This window comes from Salvelinus sp. IW2-2015, linkage group LG11 (genome assembly GCF_002910315.2).
Source record: "Salvelinus sp. IW2-2015 linkage group LG11, ASM291031v2, whole genome shotgun sequence".
Taxonomy (NCBI): Eukaryota; Metazoa; Chordata; class Actinopteri; order Salmoniformes; family Salmonidae; genus Salvelinus; species Salvelinus sp. IW2-2015.
In genome coordinates this window covers 27937372-27953706 of record NC_036851.1, presented here as the reverse complement: position 1 = coordinate 27953706, position 16335 = coordinate 27937372, and the positions used below count along the sequence as shown (strand labels likewise).

The following is a 16335-nucleotide window of genomic DNA, read 5'->3' as shown; positions in this document are numbered from 1 at the left end:
ACATCACACCTCCATGCTTCACGGTGGGAACCACACATGCGGAGATCAACTGTTCACCTACTCTGCGTCTCAGGCACAGCGGTTGGAACCAAAAATCTCAAATTTGGACTCATCAGATCAAAGGGCAGATTTTCACCGGTCTAATGTCCATTGTTTGTGTTTCTTGGCACAAGCAAGTCTCTTCTTATTGGTGTCCTTTATTAGTGGTTTCTTTGCAGCAATTCAACCATGAAGGCTTGATTCACGCAGTCTCCTCTGAACAGTTGATGTTGAGATGTGTCTGTTACTTGAACTCTGAAGCATTTACTGGGGCTGCAATTTCTGAGGCTGGTAACTAATGAATTTATTCTCTGCAGCAGAGGTGACTCTTGGTCTTCCTTTCCTTTGGCGGTCCTCATGAGAGCCAGTTTCCTCATAACGCTTTATGTTTTTTTGTGACTGCACTTGAAGTAACTTTCAAAGTTCTTGAAATTTTCCAGGTTGTCTGATAATTTCTTAGAGTAATGATGGACTGTTGTTTGTCTTTGCTTATTTGAGCTGTTCTTGCCATAATTTGGACTTGGTCTGAATTACTGAACAAAAATATAAATGTAACATGTAAAGTGTTGGTCCCATGTTTTCACGAGTTGAAATAAAATATCCCAGAAATGTTCCACCCCACACAAAGCTTATTTCTCTAAAATGATGTGCCAATTTTGTTTACATCCCTGTTAGTGAGCATTTCTTATTTGCCAAGATAATCCATCCACCTGACAGGTTTGGCATATCAAGAAGCCGATTAAACAGCATGATCATTACACAGGTGCACCTTGTGCTGGGGACAATAAAAGGCCACTCTAAAATGTGCAGTTTTGTCACTCAACACAATGCCACAGATGTCCCAAGTTTAGGGAGTGTGCAATTAGCATGCTGACTGCAGGAATGTCCAACAGAGCTGTTGCCAGAGAATTTAATGTTAATTTCTCTACCATAAGCTGCCTCCAATGTCGTTTTAGAGAATTTGGGGAATGCATTTTATGCATATTCTATAATGATAGGCTACTCAATCGGCTACATCTGTCGGTACAAACTTTGAGAAAATTGTCATAAAAAAGAACTCAGTTAAAACTACACCACTGGTCTGTAATGGTGTTTGGTGAGAGGGGGAACCATTCTTTTTGTTTTATATTCAGACTAGCACTCCTACAAGCCCAATTTAGGCCAAGACATCAACGCAGAGCCCTTCTCCTCACCATCAGTTCATATCTGTTTCTTTTTCCCTCTCCCTGCTCTGTATCAGCTGATAAGAATAACACGCCAAACAGGATAACAGAAAGGGAAAATGTTTTGACTTTCCCTCTGTGTTCCTCTATCCCCCAGATTCAAATTATCTTCTGATTTGGCATCAGAATGCAAAGTAGAATTTAGCAGAAGCAGTTACTAATTCAGCAGATATTAACATAAATGTATTTATCCCCCTCTAAATATCACAGGAAGCTGCTGATGGGCAAAAGGCTCATAATAATGACCGGAACAGAGCAAATGTAATGGCATCAAACACCTGGAAACCATGTATTTGATGCCATTTTTTTATTTTATTTATTTATTTCACCTTTATTTAACCAGGTAGGCTAGTTGAGAACAAGTTCTCATTTGCAACTGCGACCTGGCCAAGATAAAGCATAGCAGTGTGAACAGACAACACAGTTACACATGGAGTAAACAATAAACAAGTCAATAACATGGTAGAAAAAAAAGAGAATCTATATACAATGTGTGCAAAAGGCATGAGGTAGGCAATAAATCGAATAATTACAATTTAGCAGATTAAACTAATTCTGCTCCAGTCATTAACACGTGCCTGTTCTCTGCAATTAAGGTGCCACCAACTTCCTGTGCTACTGTAGATACTGTAGATATTTTGTCTCTGTCTGTTCTCTATGCTTGCTTTTCTCCCCTCCCCCACTTTCGCTTGTCTCTCGTTCCTCTTTGTTTGCATGTTCCTGTTCCTTCCTCAGTGCTTAGTTCCCGCCCAACAACAGCTGCTGGGCTCTGATAGGCTGATAGGCTGTAGGAGGAGGGGCTGAGGAAAATGTTTTGATCATTTTCTTGCTCTGAGTTCAGTACAGACGTCAGTTTAGTATCATCGACAGACAGAGAGAGTCAGGAACAACCCACGCTCGCTCTCACACACAACCTACAGCCCCGGAGCTGTCTAAAACAACAATTTAGTAGCACTGTGTACACAGGGAGATTACCTTAACCCAAGCCTGGACTATACTACTCTGCTTTTGGACCAGGAAAGAACAGGGAACTAAAGGATTTTTCTCTTTTTCTCCTTCCTGCTATGCCCTTTGTTTTCCCCACTGTGGTCTCTGCTGTCCTAGCAGGYGTCCACTARCGCCCYCCAGYGAAAMAGAGCGGTACAGCCAGARSATAGGSAGCCCRRGCAGCCTCATCGTGGGCCCCTCCAGTTTAGCTGTCCGATGCGGAGTGAGGATGAGTCCTGCTCTAGAAGCCCTCATGCAGGCAGACGGGACACCCCCCTATCCTGGGAAAGGGGTGATGCTTGAGCCTTTTGTGCACCAGGTGGGGGGCCACTCCTGCGTGCTACGTTTCGGCGACCAGACCATCTGCAAGCCTCTCATCCCCCGAGAACATCAGTTCTACAAGAGCCTGCCCCCCGAGATGAGGAAGTTCACCCCACAGTACAGAGGTAAGCTTATTCCCTTACCCCACCCTAAACCCACAATATAACACTGTCATTGGAATAACATCCATTATGCTGTGTGTTTGTGCGGTGTGTTTGTGCGGGATTGCTACTGCCCAGTATTAATCTCCCCATATTCCTCCTTCAACCTGGTATCAGATAATTTTGTGTTATTCTGTATGAAATCTGAGATACTGATTTCTGAGTATGATGTGTTACGTTTCGTGTATTAATTTGTGGATGTCCATCACCCATTTCCTATGATATGTTACGAATTTGTAAAATGTACTATAATGTTAAGAATTATCAAAACATACATTTAGAAAATCCGTAACATAGTGTATTACATGTTACGAATTTGTAAGACGTACTATATGTTGAGAATTTGGAAACGTTTGATACGTTACAAATTCTGGCCAGATGGCTAACATTAGCTAGCTGGCTACATTAGCGAGTAGGTAGGTTAAGCTCAGGATTTAGGTTARAGGGATAGGGGAAGGGTTAGCTAAAAGTGTTGGCAAAGGATTAGCTAACATGCTTTTTTTTTAGCTACTTGCAAAGCGAAGGATTAGCTAACATGCTAAGTAGTTGCAAAGTAGCTAAAAAGTAGTAAGTAGTTGAACAGTTGCTAATTAGCTCAAATGCTAAAGTTAGCATTGATGAGATTTAACTTCTCAAACCATTGGGTTAATTCTGCCTTAAATAACCATCTGTCTTATGTAACTAGACCAAATGTAACATATCATACTAATTTGAGTGTCCCGGATTTACATTTACTATGTTACGTTTAGTCTATGAGACCAGGCTGCCTTCTTCTGTCTCTTTCTCTACCTCCATCTCTCAAATGTATTCTCCYTGGTCGTCTACTGATATGGTTGGCTGGTGTGTTTTTGTATTATTGGCTGCATTTAGGATTACAGCAGGTCACTGGAGATGGCAGTACCACGGCACAAAGCGATTTGTTTTATGTTGGCGTGAGGGTGGGGGACAGACAGTATGTGACTCCATGATGCGTCAGGGCTATGCAGTAGTGAGAGGTTGTTCTGCGAACGGCAATTTTTTTAATTGATCTTTTTGGTGAACCCGAATCGCATCAGTGAAAGAGCTGTTAATTTGTCTCCCTGATTTGCATAAAAATTATAATTGAACCTTTATTTAACTAGGCAAGTCAGTTAAGAACAAATTCTTATTTACAATGACTGCCTGCCCCAGCCAGATCCTAACCTCGGACGACGGGGTTAGGTGATACAGCCTGGAATCGAACCAGGGCCTGTAGTGACGCCTCTAGCACGAGATGCAGTGCCTTAGACCACTGCACCACTCGGGAGCCTACTACTACTGCCCTTTTGACTTCAAAACAAGTTTTTCTGCAGAAAACTTACAAAATAATTCTCTAAAGAGGGTGAATCGTCACTGCAGAAACAATACATAATGGGGAGAGAGCGTCAATCTGGTCCACTGGTCCACAAAAATGGTAACCTACCTTTTGGGCTTTACAATGGAGATTAGCATTTTTTTCAGTGGTTCTAGTTCAATTTTGAAGCATTTTGAACTAGGTGCCGTCAGAATCAAATGAGACATCTCTTTTACGTGAACGGAGCCAAATGAGACAGCTCACTGAAAAGACTCGGAATGCACATCACTACTCTGCAGTGTCAGGTAATGTAATGGTGGAGACTGGAGAGGGGTATGGCAGGATCTTTATCACCTGGCGGCTAGGTGTGACCCCTTTATCAAAGGACAGGGCATTTTGCATTAGACAAAGCGGGAGAGATGACTGTCATGGAAAATAAATACACACACACACACACACACACACACACACACACACACACACACACACACACACACACACACACACACACCGTGGGTAAAATAACAATCTCTATTTAGTTTTTCATTTATCATGAAGATACACTCGTTGCCTCCTGACACTTGCACGCACAGATAGGCATACACACACACACACACACACACACACTTTCTATAGCATCACTCCTACTCCGGTTATGTGACAGAGTTGAGGCCCTAGTATGGTATCTGACTCTGCAGCAATGTATTGTGGGACTATAAAAAGACCAGTGGGATTTGGGGAGGAAGATGTAGAAAGAAGAGCGCAGACATCTGATGACACTGAGAAATATTCCACATCAAACACACATGTTCACTTCTGCTCAAAACACTCTTACACACACACACACACACACACACACACACACACACACATTCTCACACTCATACAAACTCATTTATGCTGCCCATACACAGTCACTTTCACATACTCACAAAGTACATTAGTCACAGGTACTCACACACTCATCCTCACATGCCCGATGACAGTACAGCTCTGCCAGTTGGAACAGGCCTGGACAGTAGAGGGTTAACTGTTACAGGGTAGTGTCATCACTGTGCATGACATCACTCAGGGCAGGCGCTGCAGAGGAGAGATAAGCGCTGGGTTCCATTGTCCTTCATGTCACTAGCCAACCCCCCCTAGTATCATCTCATACACATAGGCCCTAATGAAGGATCTGTCTTTATGCTTCAGAGAACCTTTTCTCCAGTGTCAACCAAGGATGTTTTGTTGTGTAAATATTACGGAAAGGCTGGGATTTTCTTGTTTTGTGCTGTCATATTTTCATATTTATATCCAATGGGATGATGTGTATTCATCTCACTCCCCCTCCCTATCTTGCTCCATCTTCCATCCCTCTCTCTGGTTTGTGTCAGCTCCTGCAGTTGTGATGTTTTACTCTTCCTGTCTTGAAACCACCAGTCTGCAGTGAGAGCTGCAGTACACATGGGGGTTTATTGGGTAGAGCAGGGTTTCCCAAACTCTGTTTTGTGCCAAAATCCAAACACATGCACCCAGGGGTGGCCCCAGGATCAAGTTTGGGAAACCCTGGGATAGAGGTAGGGGGTGCGTTCATGTTTGGGGAACACACAAATTATCCCTGGACATAAATTATCCCTGGACTAAGAAACAGTGTGTATACAGTTTTCTATGAAAGTGTTCCGGAGACCACCACCCTCCTCCACACCACTATGCCCCCCCCCCACTCTGTCCATCCCTTCCCTTTTTCATTTGTTAGTGTGTTTGGATTATTGCCTTCAATTGAACTATATGAAAAGGCAAGTCAGACCTGAAAGGACTCGTCCGAGTGGCAGTGTACGCAAAGTGCCTCACTTGATGGAACTTTTGTATCTTTATGAAATAATAGAATATCACACTGTTGGGTGAATGTCTTCATTTCTGGTGTGTTGTCATGGTTTTATTTGAGTTTATACAGTGTATCTTTGCTGTGATTTCTATTGGGTTGAAATGTTGTAGTACTGTATGCGTATCAGTTGATTTGTGTTTCTGGGCGGGTTTGGTAGTTGCTTAATAAAGTTTGGACTGAGTGTCATACATTCGAGCCTCCTGTGGTGTTTGTGTATCTCTTTGCTTCTTGGGTTCATTCTCACATTTTTATTACGTTTTTTAATTTAACGTATACATTTGAAGTTCTTAGAAAGACACTGTTTTTGTTGCCACTCATTGATCTCTTTGCTGCGTCCTTGCCCCCCCGCTCTCTCTCTCTCTCTCTCTCTGCTCCCTCCATAGGAATGCTTGTGTTTGTTTGCATCTCTCTTTACAGAGTGTATTTGGCTGGAGGCAGGACCTAGTGGGTAAGAGCTGCCTATGACAACCCAGTTACGGGGAGGTCTTGGCTTCAGCATAGCATTATAAAATAAAAATTCCAATGCCGGGTACTAACCACCTTCCTATCCTTCTCTCTCCCCCTTCCCTCCATCTCTCCCTCTCTCAGGTGTGGTGTCAGTCAGCTTTGAGGAAGATGAAGAGGGCAACCTATGCCTCATTGCCTACCCCCTCCACAATGAACCAGAGAACCTGGAAAACAAGGACCCCTCATCCGACTGCGAGCCCAAGAGCAAGATGATCAAATGGGGTAACAAGAAGACATCGTCCCTACTGCTGGAGAACGACAACTACAGCAAAGACTGGGCCAGACAGAGCACTAAAGAGAACAAGAGCAAAAGGTGAGCTCATACACTTACATCCATACACATACTATATATCCAAACACCAACATGCAGCAAAGATGTATAGTGAGGGGTAGATATCTAACCTCTTTTCTCGCTCTGTGTGTAGTTATAACGGTGCGGAGGCGCAGCAGCAGGCTGAGGTTCTCTGCTACAGTCTGGATCAGAAGCAAATTAAACACAACCCCTGGAGTCTGAAATGCCACCAGCAGCACCTCCAGAGGATGAAGGAGAACTCCAAACACCGCAACCAATACAAATTCATCCTGTTGGAGAACCTGACATGGCGTCACGCGGTGCCGTGCGTGCTGGACCTGAAGATGGGCACACGGCAGCATGGTGACGATGCGTCAGAGGAAAAGAAGGCCAATCAGATTCGCAAATGTCAACAGAGCACCTCTGCCTCCATCGGTGTCCGCCTTTGTGGCATGCAGGTGTACCAGTCAGACTCAGGCCAGCTGATGTTCATGAACAAGTACCATGGGCGTAAGCTGAGCCTGCCGGGCTTCAARGAGGCCCTKTTCCAGTTCTTCCACGATGGRCAGCGTCTGMGSCRCGAGCTGCTCTCCCCGGTGCTGYGGAAGCTCMGGGAGATGCAGGAAACCCTGGAGTCCTGCGAGTCCTACCGCTTCTACTCCTCCTCCCTCCTCATCATCTATGATGGGGAGCCCCCCCGCACCTGTGCCCCCACCCGACCTCGCCACCGCGGAGGAGAGGAGGGTGACGATGACGAGCCCTCAGATGAGGAAGAGGAGGAAGAGAAAGAAGGTGCATTTGGGTTCCCCCGTGGATCGGCAGCTGGCAGCAGTGCTGGTGGGAGCAGTAACGGCAGCAGTAAGGGAAGCGCTGGTCGCTCATCCCGCGGTGGAGGAGGGGAGGCCAGCAGCCCGGCGGTGGATGTGAGGATGATAGATTTTGCCCACACAACGTGCCGCCATTACGGGGAGGACAGTGTGGTGCATGAGGGTCAGGACAGCGGCTACATCTTCGGCCTGCAGAACCTCATCACTATCATCTCCCAGCTGGAGGAGCACAGCGCCGACTGAGCCTGAGCCTCCACTCTGGAAAACTAATCTAACCTGGGAATAACAGCACTGAGCTGTAGCCCTGGTCTGCCCTCCTCTGCCACTAGCCTGGTCCTAATGGCCACGACACAGCCGGGGGTCTGACCCCCCCACCTACTGTAGTGGAGAAACAGGGAGCTTCCGGGTTGGTGCTGGGGTCGGTCCCGCACCCCCCGAACCAACATGGGACAGGACTGCTTGTGCACTCGTTTGCAACTTGTCTCTGTGACTGTTCTTCCTCTCTTTCTTCCCCTCTTTATTTTCTATGTAGTGGGAGTGATAGTGTCTGAGACTCTGGTATATTAACAGGCTCAGGGACTCATGTAGCATCCTGTCCTCCTTTCCTCCTCTCTGCTCCTCTGTTAGACTGTTTTCTTTACTGTATGGTCACTCTGAGAGAGGGACCAAAAGCTGAAGTGTAGTTCTGGAGGTTGTACTAGATGCTTTTAGTTTTAGACTGTATGGTGATATGAAGTGTTTGTGGATGGCGTTTGGACTGCTGTTCCCCCAACAGCGCAGCACACATGAGTGGGGGTTGCTTCTGTACAGACTGAACGGGGCTAGGCCGGTCGCTCGGGCAGCTGGCAACTCCTCACTCTCCTATAGCCGATTTTTGTATTTCTTCTGGTGTTTCTGCAGACCCAAGCAACAAACAGACTTTTGTTATACTTTTGGCTGTCTGGATTTACAAAAATAAYGACGCATGGAAGGAGAATAAGATTTGGGTGAAGAATGGATTTCTACCTTTTGTCAACAATACCCCCCTCTTACTGTTTAGTCTCTAAATCAAAGACATTTAAAGTGGGGGTTTATAAGGGAATAACATCATTACTTTGTCATTTTCTTTGTTTTTGTCTGATTTGCTCCTCTTCATTCCTGAAATGGTGACTGAACACAATATATTGATAAGGACAATAAATACAAAGACTATAGACTTTATTTTGTTTGTCATATTTCTTAAAAATAAACAAAGAAAAATTTAAACAAAATGGAGCAATGATGACAACATTCCATATTACTGTTCTGATAATGACTAGTGAATATTGTTTTTTGCAAGATACCTCTCTTGTAGACCTGTGTGTCACTAGTATGTTGGAAGAAAAATAAAGACATTTCTTGTGGTAAAAGCACTTTTCTGTCTGTCATTGAGTGCATAGTACTTCTAGGAAAGAGATGGGTGGGGGCACAGGGTGGTGGAAAATAAGGGGGGTCAGTGGCAATGTTCCCTCTAATTTTCAGGTCTGCAGGGCGCAAACTTGGAACGTTGTGAAAATTCTGTGCAACTTCCAGCACGTGTTTACTGTGAACACAGGCTGTACCCACCTTAAGTTAGTTTTAACAGTGGCCAAGTAGGCTACTGTGGCTATTTGAGCTTGACATTAACCTGTTTATCCACTTCTGGTGACTGAAAATATTTTTGTGTTTTGATTAAAGAAACCACTTCACTAAATAAAATGCATTATTATTCCCTTTCCATTATTACAGAGAATCAAACAAATTATGATACCCTCTGCCTATTGGCTACTTAGGCTTGAATAAACTGTCTCAAAATACAACACTGCCCCTTTGACAACAAGAAAAATCTTTACCTGACTTGCTTTTCAATGATGGCTAGAAATACAAATGTTTTGTGCTCTTGTAGGAAGCAATCACTCCCCGATTGCTGACTACAAATTATCTATAGCTGGGCTAATCTCACCAACTAGCAAAGGATATGAACAAAATGTGCACAAGTGGCTACATGAAGCTCTTGCTTTGATCTCTGAGCAAGCGCATCTACTCACAACCAATGTTCCCTCAACGGTGCACAGTAGCCCTGATACTGCTAAGCAGCTCCATGGGACTACCTGGCAAGCGCAGAGGAAATATCAGCCCACAGAGAGAAGAACAAGATTGAACTTCACTCAACTTTCTACAGTTTTCCCTGTTAACACTATCAACGTTTCCCTTTACTGTGGCAATTGTGATCGAATCAACGTAATACTCGCCACTTTCAATGCAACATACCATAGGCAGAACACATCGGAGTAGGATTCTATTGCATTGACACAACTCAGCCATACTCTGCAGAGACCGGCATAACCAATCAGAGCTGCAGTAGGCCTTTATGCAAACAGACCATTGCCATTATAAGCCTGCGTTGAGACAATGACTTATCAATGCTTTAGCATTATGCTCACCCTGCCCTAACATAAATAACATGAGAATATATACTTCTGCTAAGCTTCCCAGTAAAGAAATGAAAACAAGCATGCATCCCAGAAAAGTGCTCAAAATAGCCCACATTAACATATGTAGCTTAAGAAACAAGGTTCATGAAATGAATACAGATGATGTTCATATTCTGACTATCTCTGAAATTCACTTAGATAATACCTTTGATGATACCGTGGTAGCAATACAAGGTTATAACATTTACAGAAAATACAGAAATGCCAGTGGTGGAGTTGTTGCTGTTTATATTCAGAACCACATTCCTGTAAAGATTAGAGAGGATCTCATGTTAAATACTGTTGAAGTAATATGGCTACAGGTTCATCTGCCTCACCTAAAGCACATTCTGGTGGGAAGCTGCTATAGACCACCAAGTGCTTAAAGTCACTATCTGGATAGTGTGTGAAATGCTTGATAATGTATGTGATATCAACAGGGAGGTATATTTTCTGGGGGATTTAAAAATTGACTGGCTTTCATCAAGCCGCCCACTCAAGAAAAAGCTTCAAACATTGACCAGTGCCTACAACCTGGTTCAGATGATCAGTCAACCTACCAGGGAAGTTACAAACAGCACAGGAATAAAATCATCAACATGGATTGATCACATCTTTACTAATGCTGCAGAAATGTTCTTGAAAGCACTATCCAGATCCATCAGATGTAATGATCACAACATAGTAGTCACATCTAGGAAAAAACTAAGTTCCAAAGGCTGGGCCTAAAATATTGTATAAGAGGTCATACAATAAGTTTTGTAGTGATTCCTATGTTGTTAATGTAAAGAATATTTGTTGGTCCGTGGTGTGTAAGGAGGAGCAAACAGATGTTGCACTTGACACATTTATGAAATTGCTTATCTCAGTCAATAAGCATGCACCCATTAAGAACACGACTGTAAAAATGGTTAAATCCTCGTGGATTAATGAGGAATTGAAAAATTGTATGGTTGAGAGAGATGAGGCAAAAGGAATGGCAAACAAAGTCTGCTGCGCAACCGATTGGCAAATGTACGGCAAATTGAGAAATCATGTAACTAAACTGAGTTAAAAGAAGAAGAAACTACACTATGGGACAAAGATAAATGACATAAAGAATGACAATAAAAAGCTTTTGGAGAACCTTCAGTTACATTTTGGGAAAAAAGGCAAACTCAGCTCCATCATTCATTGAATCAGATGGAGTACGGGCTGAGTATCAGGGAAAACTCTAGAAAGTTGAGTGAAATTCAATCTGGTGCTTCTCTCCATGGGTTGATATTCTGCTCTCTGCAGAATATCGGGGAGCAGCGCAGCAGCACAGCTTAGAGGGAACACTGGTTGGTGGGATGAAAGACGGTAAATTAAAGTGAAAGGGCTGTTAAATTGATCCCTGAAATACTGTTGTCACCATGGCACACCACATCTGCAGTAAGTCAGTTTAAATAAGCCAACCTGTGGGAAAATGTGTCACTTCTATACAGGTGTGGATGATGGAGTCACCTCATAGTAATCTGATAGTGAATGTCCCTTTACCTATCAATGCACTAGTCTTGGTGTCTAAGAGTGCCCACAGGGAAAATAAGAACGACACGTTACATGCATCACACTCTTTAAGAGTTTATCCTATTACGCAGTTTATGTGTTTTGGTTTGTCCATTTTCTGCCCGGCTGAGACGTCTGTGACTCCCACGAGTGTTCTAGCACGTTTATGATCTCGCATTAGGGCCCACCCAAGCGCGATTATTCTCACCAATCCTGGTAAAACAAGAGTGGAAAACATTTGGCATTGTGTATAGCAGTTGGCTGGTACAACCAGGGAGTGGTGTGATGTTGGCTGATGCAAGTAGTTGCCATGGGAATCTCCTTAAGAAACGTCTTGGGCTTACATGTTCTCTCTGACCCTAGTATTGGGAGCCGTTATTTCCGAGTGGCACAGAACCTTTATTCCATATCCAAATCCGCTTTCCGGGATTGGAAAATACTGAGCTGGGTAGGGTAAAACCACAGAAGGCTTGATGATGTGGAAAGTATGTGAGGAATGCTGCTTCACATTACAGGCATGGCTCAGCCTGCTGCTTGCTCATAGAAACAAGAGGGATGGGTGGGGTCACCAATGAAAGGCCTGTGAAACAAGATAGATTCCCACTGCACAAACTGGTTGAATCAACATAGTTTGTCAATGTATTGTGATGTGGAATTCAGTAGCGGGGCATGCGTAAAATCACTGGTGAAGCCAACCCCCCCACCCCCAAAAAAGCCATATTACAACCTATGTGTTGTGATAATTGCGTTGTTTGCTCTATAACCTGTCAATTCATATGCCTTGCGACTGTGATATATAGGCCTAGAGACCGAGACAATAAGAAGACATAGAGGCAGAATAAATTCAACTACATCTTTGTTTATTACAAAACCAGATAGCAGCCTCTGTCCAGTGAAGTCCACAAAGCATATTGCATGTACAGCAACAGACAGTTACATCACCTATAGCATGGTCAAGCAAGTTAATGGTTACGACATTTTCGACCACTAAACAACTATTGATTTAGAACCAGAGAGCGTTACCACAAGTCGCAAAGAAAACAGGAGCTGCCTCCAATATTCCAGCACCATTTCAACTTCAACATTTCAACATCATCAAATCACCTCTGCTTTGTCTAATACAGTGACAACTAAAATATACCAAAAACAATTTAGTCCAATCAACGTAAGCTAAATATGATGTGGCTGTCCCTGGTTCTGATTTCTGTGTTTGTGTGTGTGTGTGCATCCATGTTCGTGCAAGTTGAAAAACATGTTGACTCACCCTACTTGTAGAGAAACGCCATTGTCATCCTCCTCTCTTTCATGTTGACGAAACAGTCTATCAGTCTGTCATACAGTACACGCTTTTATTTTTTGTTGTACTAGGCTACCGGGCTAAAATGCTTGCTCGCTAGTCTAACTTTCATTTATGGGCAACGTTAGCTAGTTAACATTACATTTCTACATCTAGCTACATATTGAAGTCCCATCCTCTCAGGCCAGGGGCACAATRTGTGAATGTATGATTGGATCAGAATCGCCGTTATAATAATTGGCCAGTACGGAGAATTAAGTAAAACCACAAGTCCATTTCCCTATCTCCATCCATGGCTAATTTAGAAAAGGGCCAATTTTAGCTAGCTAGCCACCGGAGGAATCTATGTGGAAAATACATTGGATTTGAAAAAAGGCACATTTTTTGAGGGTGACATTTCAACCCCAGGATTATGTCATCATGCTAACCAAATGCTATCGTGAGAATGATGGTTGAGTGTTCTTCACTTAAAAACTAAATATTTTCACAGTTGCTATCAAAGTCATTCCAAAGGGTAGGTTTAGCAGAGCAAATTAAATGTGACCATACTTTATCAATCATACAGTATATCATCAATCTATTTAGGCCTATATAGTATTTTGCAATTCATCAACAGCTATTGTTTCAATTCAACACAGAATTCAACAAAACATTGACATAATAATAGGCCTAGGGTTTCACGCTACATTAAAATAATGTATCTGTTGGATTCATTTCTCCATTTCAACCAAAATCTAAGTTAAACTTTATTCAAAGTGCATTTAAAGATTGATTTGATTTAGTCCTATTCTTTGGCTTAGATCTTGGGTTGAGATGGAGATGTGAATACAACATATTAATTATTAATTTGTAGACAAACTGGAATTAAAGCCAAACTAAGTCAGTGGCACAGATGGAACCTTCCATCCTTCAAATGTTGATATTTGGTTGTATTGACAACCAAACACAATTCAATATCACTTTTGAAATACAATAAATAGCCTATTAACTTGTTGACAAGTTAACAAATTATATGTTGGATTCACGTCACCAACTCAACCAAAAATAAATGTAAAGAGAGGCTCAGATGGAACCATCCAAGCAGTAGATACATCTCCTTTAAATGGTTTCATTGTCAAACTAACACATTTCAATATTACTTTTGTAATACAGTAAATAGCCTAAAGTTAAGGATATCTTACAAACTAATGTAAAATTCAACCTTAAAATTAGTAACACATCCATGGCCACATTTTGAGGTTACTGTAACTATAAATGTCTTCTTATGTAATCATATAAAACATGCATGTTCAAGATAGCATGCATAGGTCATCGCAGGTCTGTGGAGATAATAATCTGTGCAGAATCTCAAACGGCATTGATCACTTACACCATGTACTTTAAATGTAATCTCAGCTGCAATCTAGGTCATTAGATGGAGCACAGTTATAACACATTAATCTGTTGTACAAATAAACAAAATATGTGACATTGTATTCCCATTTGAACTTTGCTGTGATTTTAAATGGTTGAAAGCACAGTGATAGACATTTGGGTGACAACTAAACCAAAAGTCAGACATTGTTTTTCCATTGGAATTTGGTGGTGCTTTTAGATGGTTGAAAGCATAGTGATAACACATTGGAAATTCAACCAATTTTTGGCTGTCTTTTTGATGTGGTGAATACTGTATAGGTTGTAGTCTTGATCAACGTCTCAACCAATTATTACACAATTATCTACGTTGAAATTACATAGTGTGCTCAGGGGGTTTATACAAAGACTAGGTGGGTGGCAACAGATACATATTATTAGCAATGGATAAATAGGATAAGGTTAGTTGAATGTGTGAGATATTTGAAAGGAGGGAAGTAACAGTATATATAGATAGGCTTAGAGGTCTTTATTAGTAGTGGAGCTGAAAACTGAGCAGTGACAGCTTGCAAAGGTGGTTCAGAAACACCAGATATTCTTTGTACTTGACTGAGAGGCTGATGCTGGGCTCAATATGAGGTCTTTAGAGGGAGAGATAGTGGAGGTAGAAAAGTTGAATGATAGAGGCTGAGAGAGAGATGGTAGATTTCATCCACCATCAAGGGGCAGATCGAGGTCCATGTTGAATATCTAGTGAATGTGCACACATAGAGACTCAGAGAGAGAATGTTGAGGTTTAGATGGGCCGATGACGTTTGTGAAATCTGATTTGCGGGTGTGATGTTTACTGGGCTGATGGAGGCCTAGGCTGTGGAGAGCGACTCGATGATGCCCCATGGAGGGCACACGGCGCCTGGGGGAAAGTCATGTGATTCCTGCCCACCCCCACCCCCATGTCCACCACAGTCCGGTCTCAACCGGTTTGAGCTGAGCGACTTACGCACTCATGGCCTGCAGTCAGATGACCTACATACAGTACATAGACTATGTGTGTGCACCATCCATTGATTCATCCATGAACCACTGATGCTAGGTCCTTTATGGTACTGTATTATTTGACCCTGCTGGTCATCTATGAATGTTTGAACATCATGAAGAACAATCTGGCCTTAATGGCCATGTACTCTTATACTCTCCATCCGGCACAGCCAGAAGAGGACTGGCCACGCCTCTGAGCCTGGTTCCTCTCTAGGTTTCCTCCTACTGTAGGTTCCTGCCTTTCTAGTTTTTTTTTGCTAGCCACCGTTCTTCTACATCTGCATTGCTTGCTGTTTGGGGTTTTAGGCTGGGTTTCTGTATAAGCACTTTGTGACATCTGCTGATGTAAAAAGGGCGTTATAAATACATTTGATTGATTTATTGTACCAAGCCGTGCACTCATATCTGCTAACAGTACGACTCAAAGTCAAGGATTGGAAGGGGGAAGCCACAGAATGAGTCAGAAACTCATCCATTATTGTACCGCAGATTTCCTGCAGGACACTCGCCATGTAAGGTGTTAATCAAATTGTCAGCCCTGTCATACCTTAGAGTAATGAAGCCACATTGCATTCAAGGACAGTTTCAATAACAATCCATCTTGCTGTAGGCCCGATAACTGATGTCAGCTAGAACTGACGAGTCAATGCCTCAACAAGAAACAAATCTGCTTACTATAAACACCTTACATTCATCTTCAATACCAAGCATCAAACTAACAACTCATCACCCTACCATACATTGTGATGGATATTGGACCAAAACCAACATCAGTTATAAACCAATATAAAATCATCAGAAAGGCACGGATCACATCTATGGAAATTGTGTAATTCATTATCGTTATCAAGGTCCACATCAAACTTGACCCTCGTTAATCACTTATCAGTCATCCAGGCTTGCAATTCAAAGCCCTGCAATGCTCTGCCTTGTTGTACCTCAAGCAGTAATTTAGTAAATCTAATTCTTTGGCCATCCCAGCTACTGATTAAAGTGCTCTGTAAGTATAGGCCCTTTCACAAACCTCTCCAGAAACTCTCTTTGGCTTTCTCTCTCATACTGACTGGGATTTTGGTGTGTGCTTTTGTGCTATGTGTGGGGGCGGAGGGATAT

General features: G+C 42.7%; 1 protein-coding gene across 1 annotated transcript; it reads left to right on the top strand.

Moving 5' to 3' along the window:
- Window positions 1-2096: 2096 nt before the first annotated feature.
- LOC111970116 (inositol hexakisphosphate kinase 2) lies at window positions 2097-8400 on the top strand. The gene is made up of 3 exons (XM_023996638.2): window positions 2097-2695; window positions 6499-6730; window positions 6843-8400. The coding sequence occupies exons 1-3, from the start codon at window positions 2479-2481 to the stop codon at window positions 7777-7779; spliced, it is 1386 nt and encodes a 461-aa protein (XP_023852406.1). The 5' UTR covers window positions 2097-2478; the 3' UTR covers window positions 7780-8400.
- The last annotated feature ends 7935 nt before the right edge of the window (window positions 8401-16335 follow it).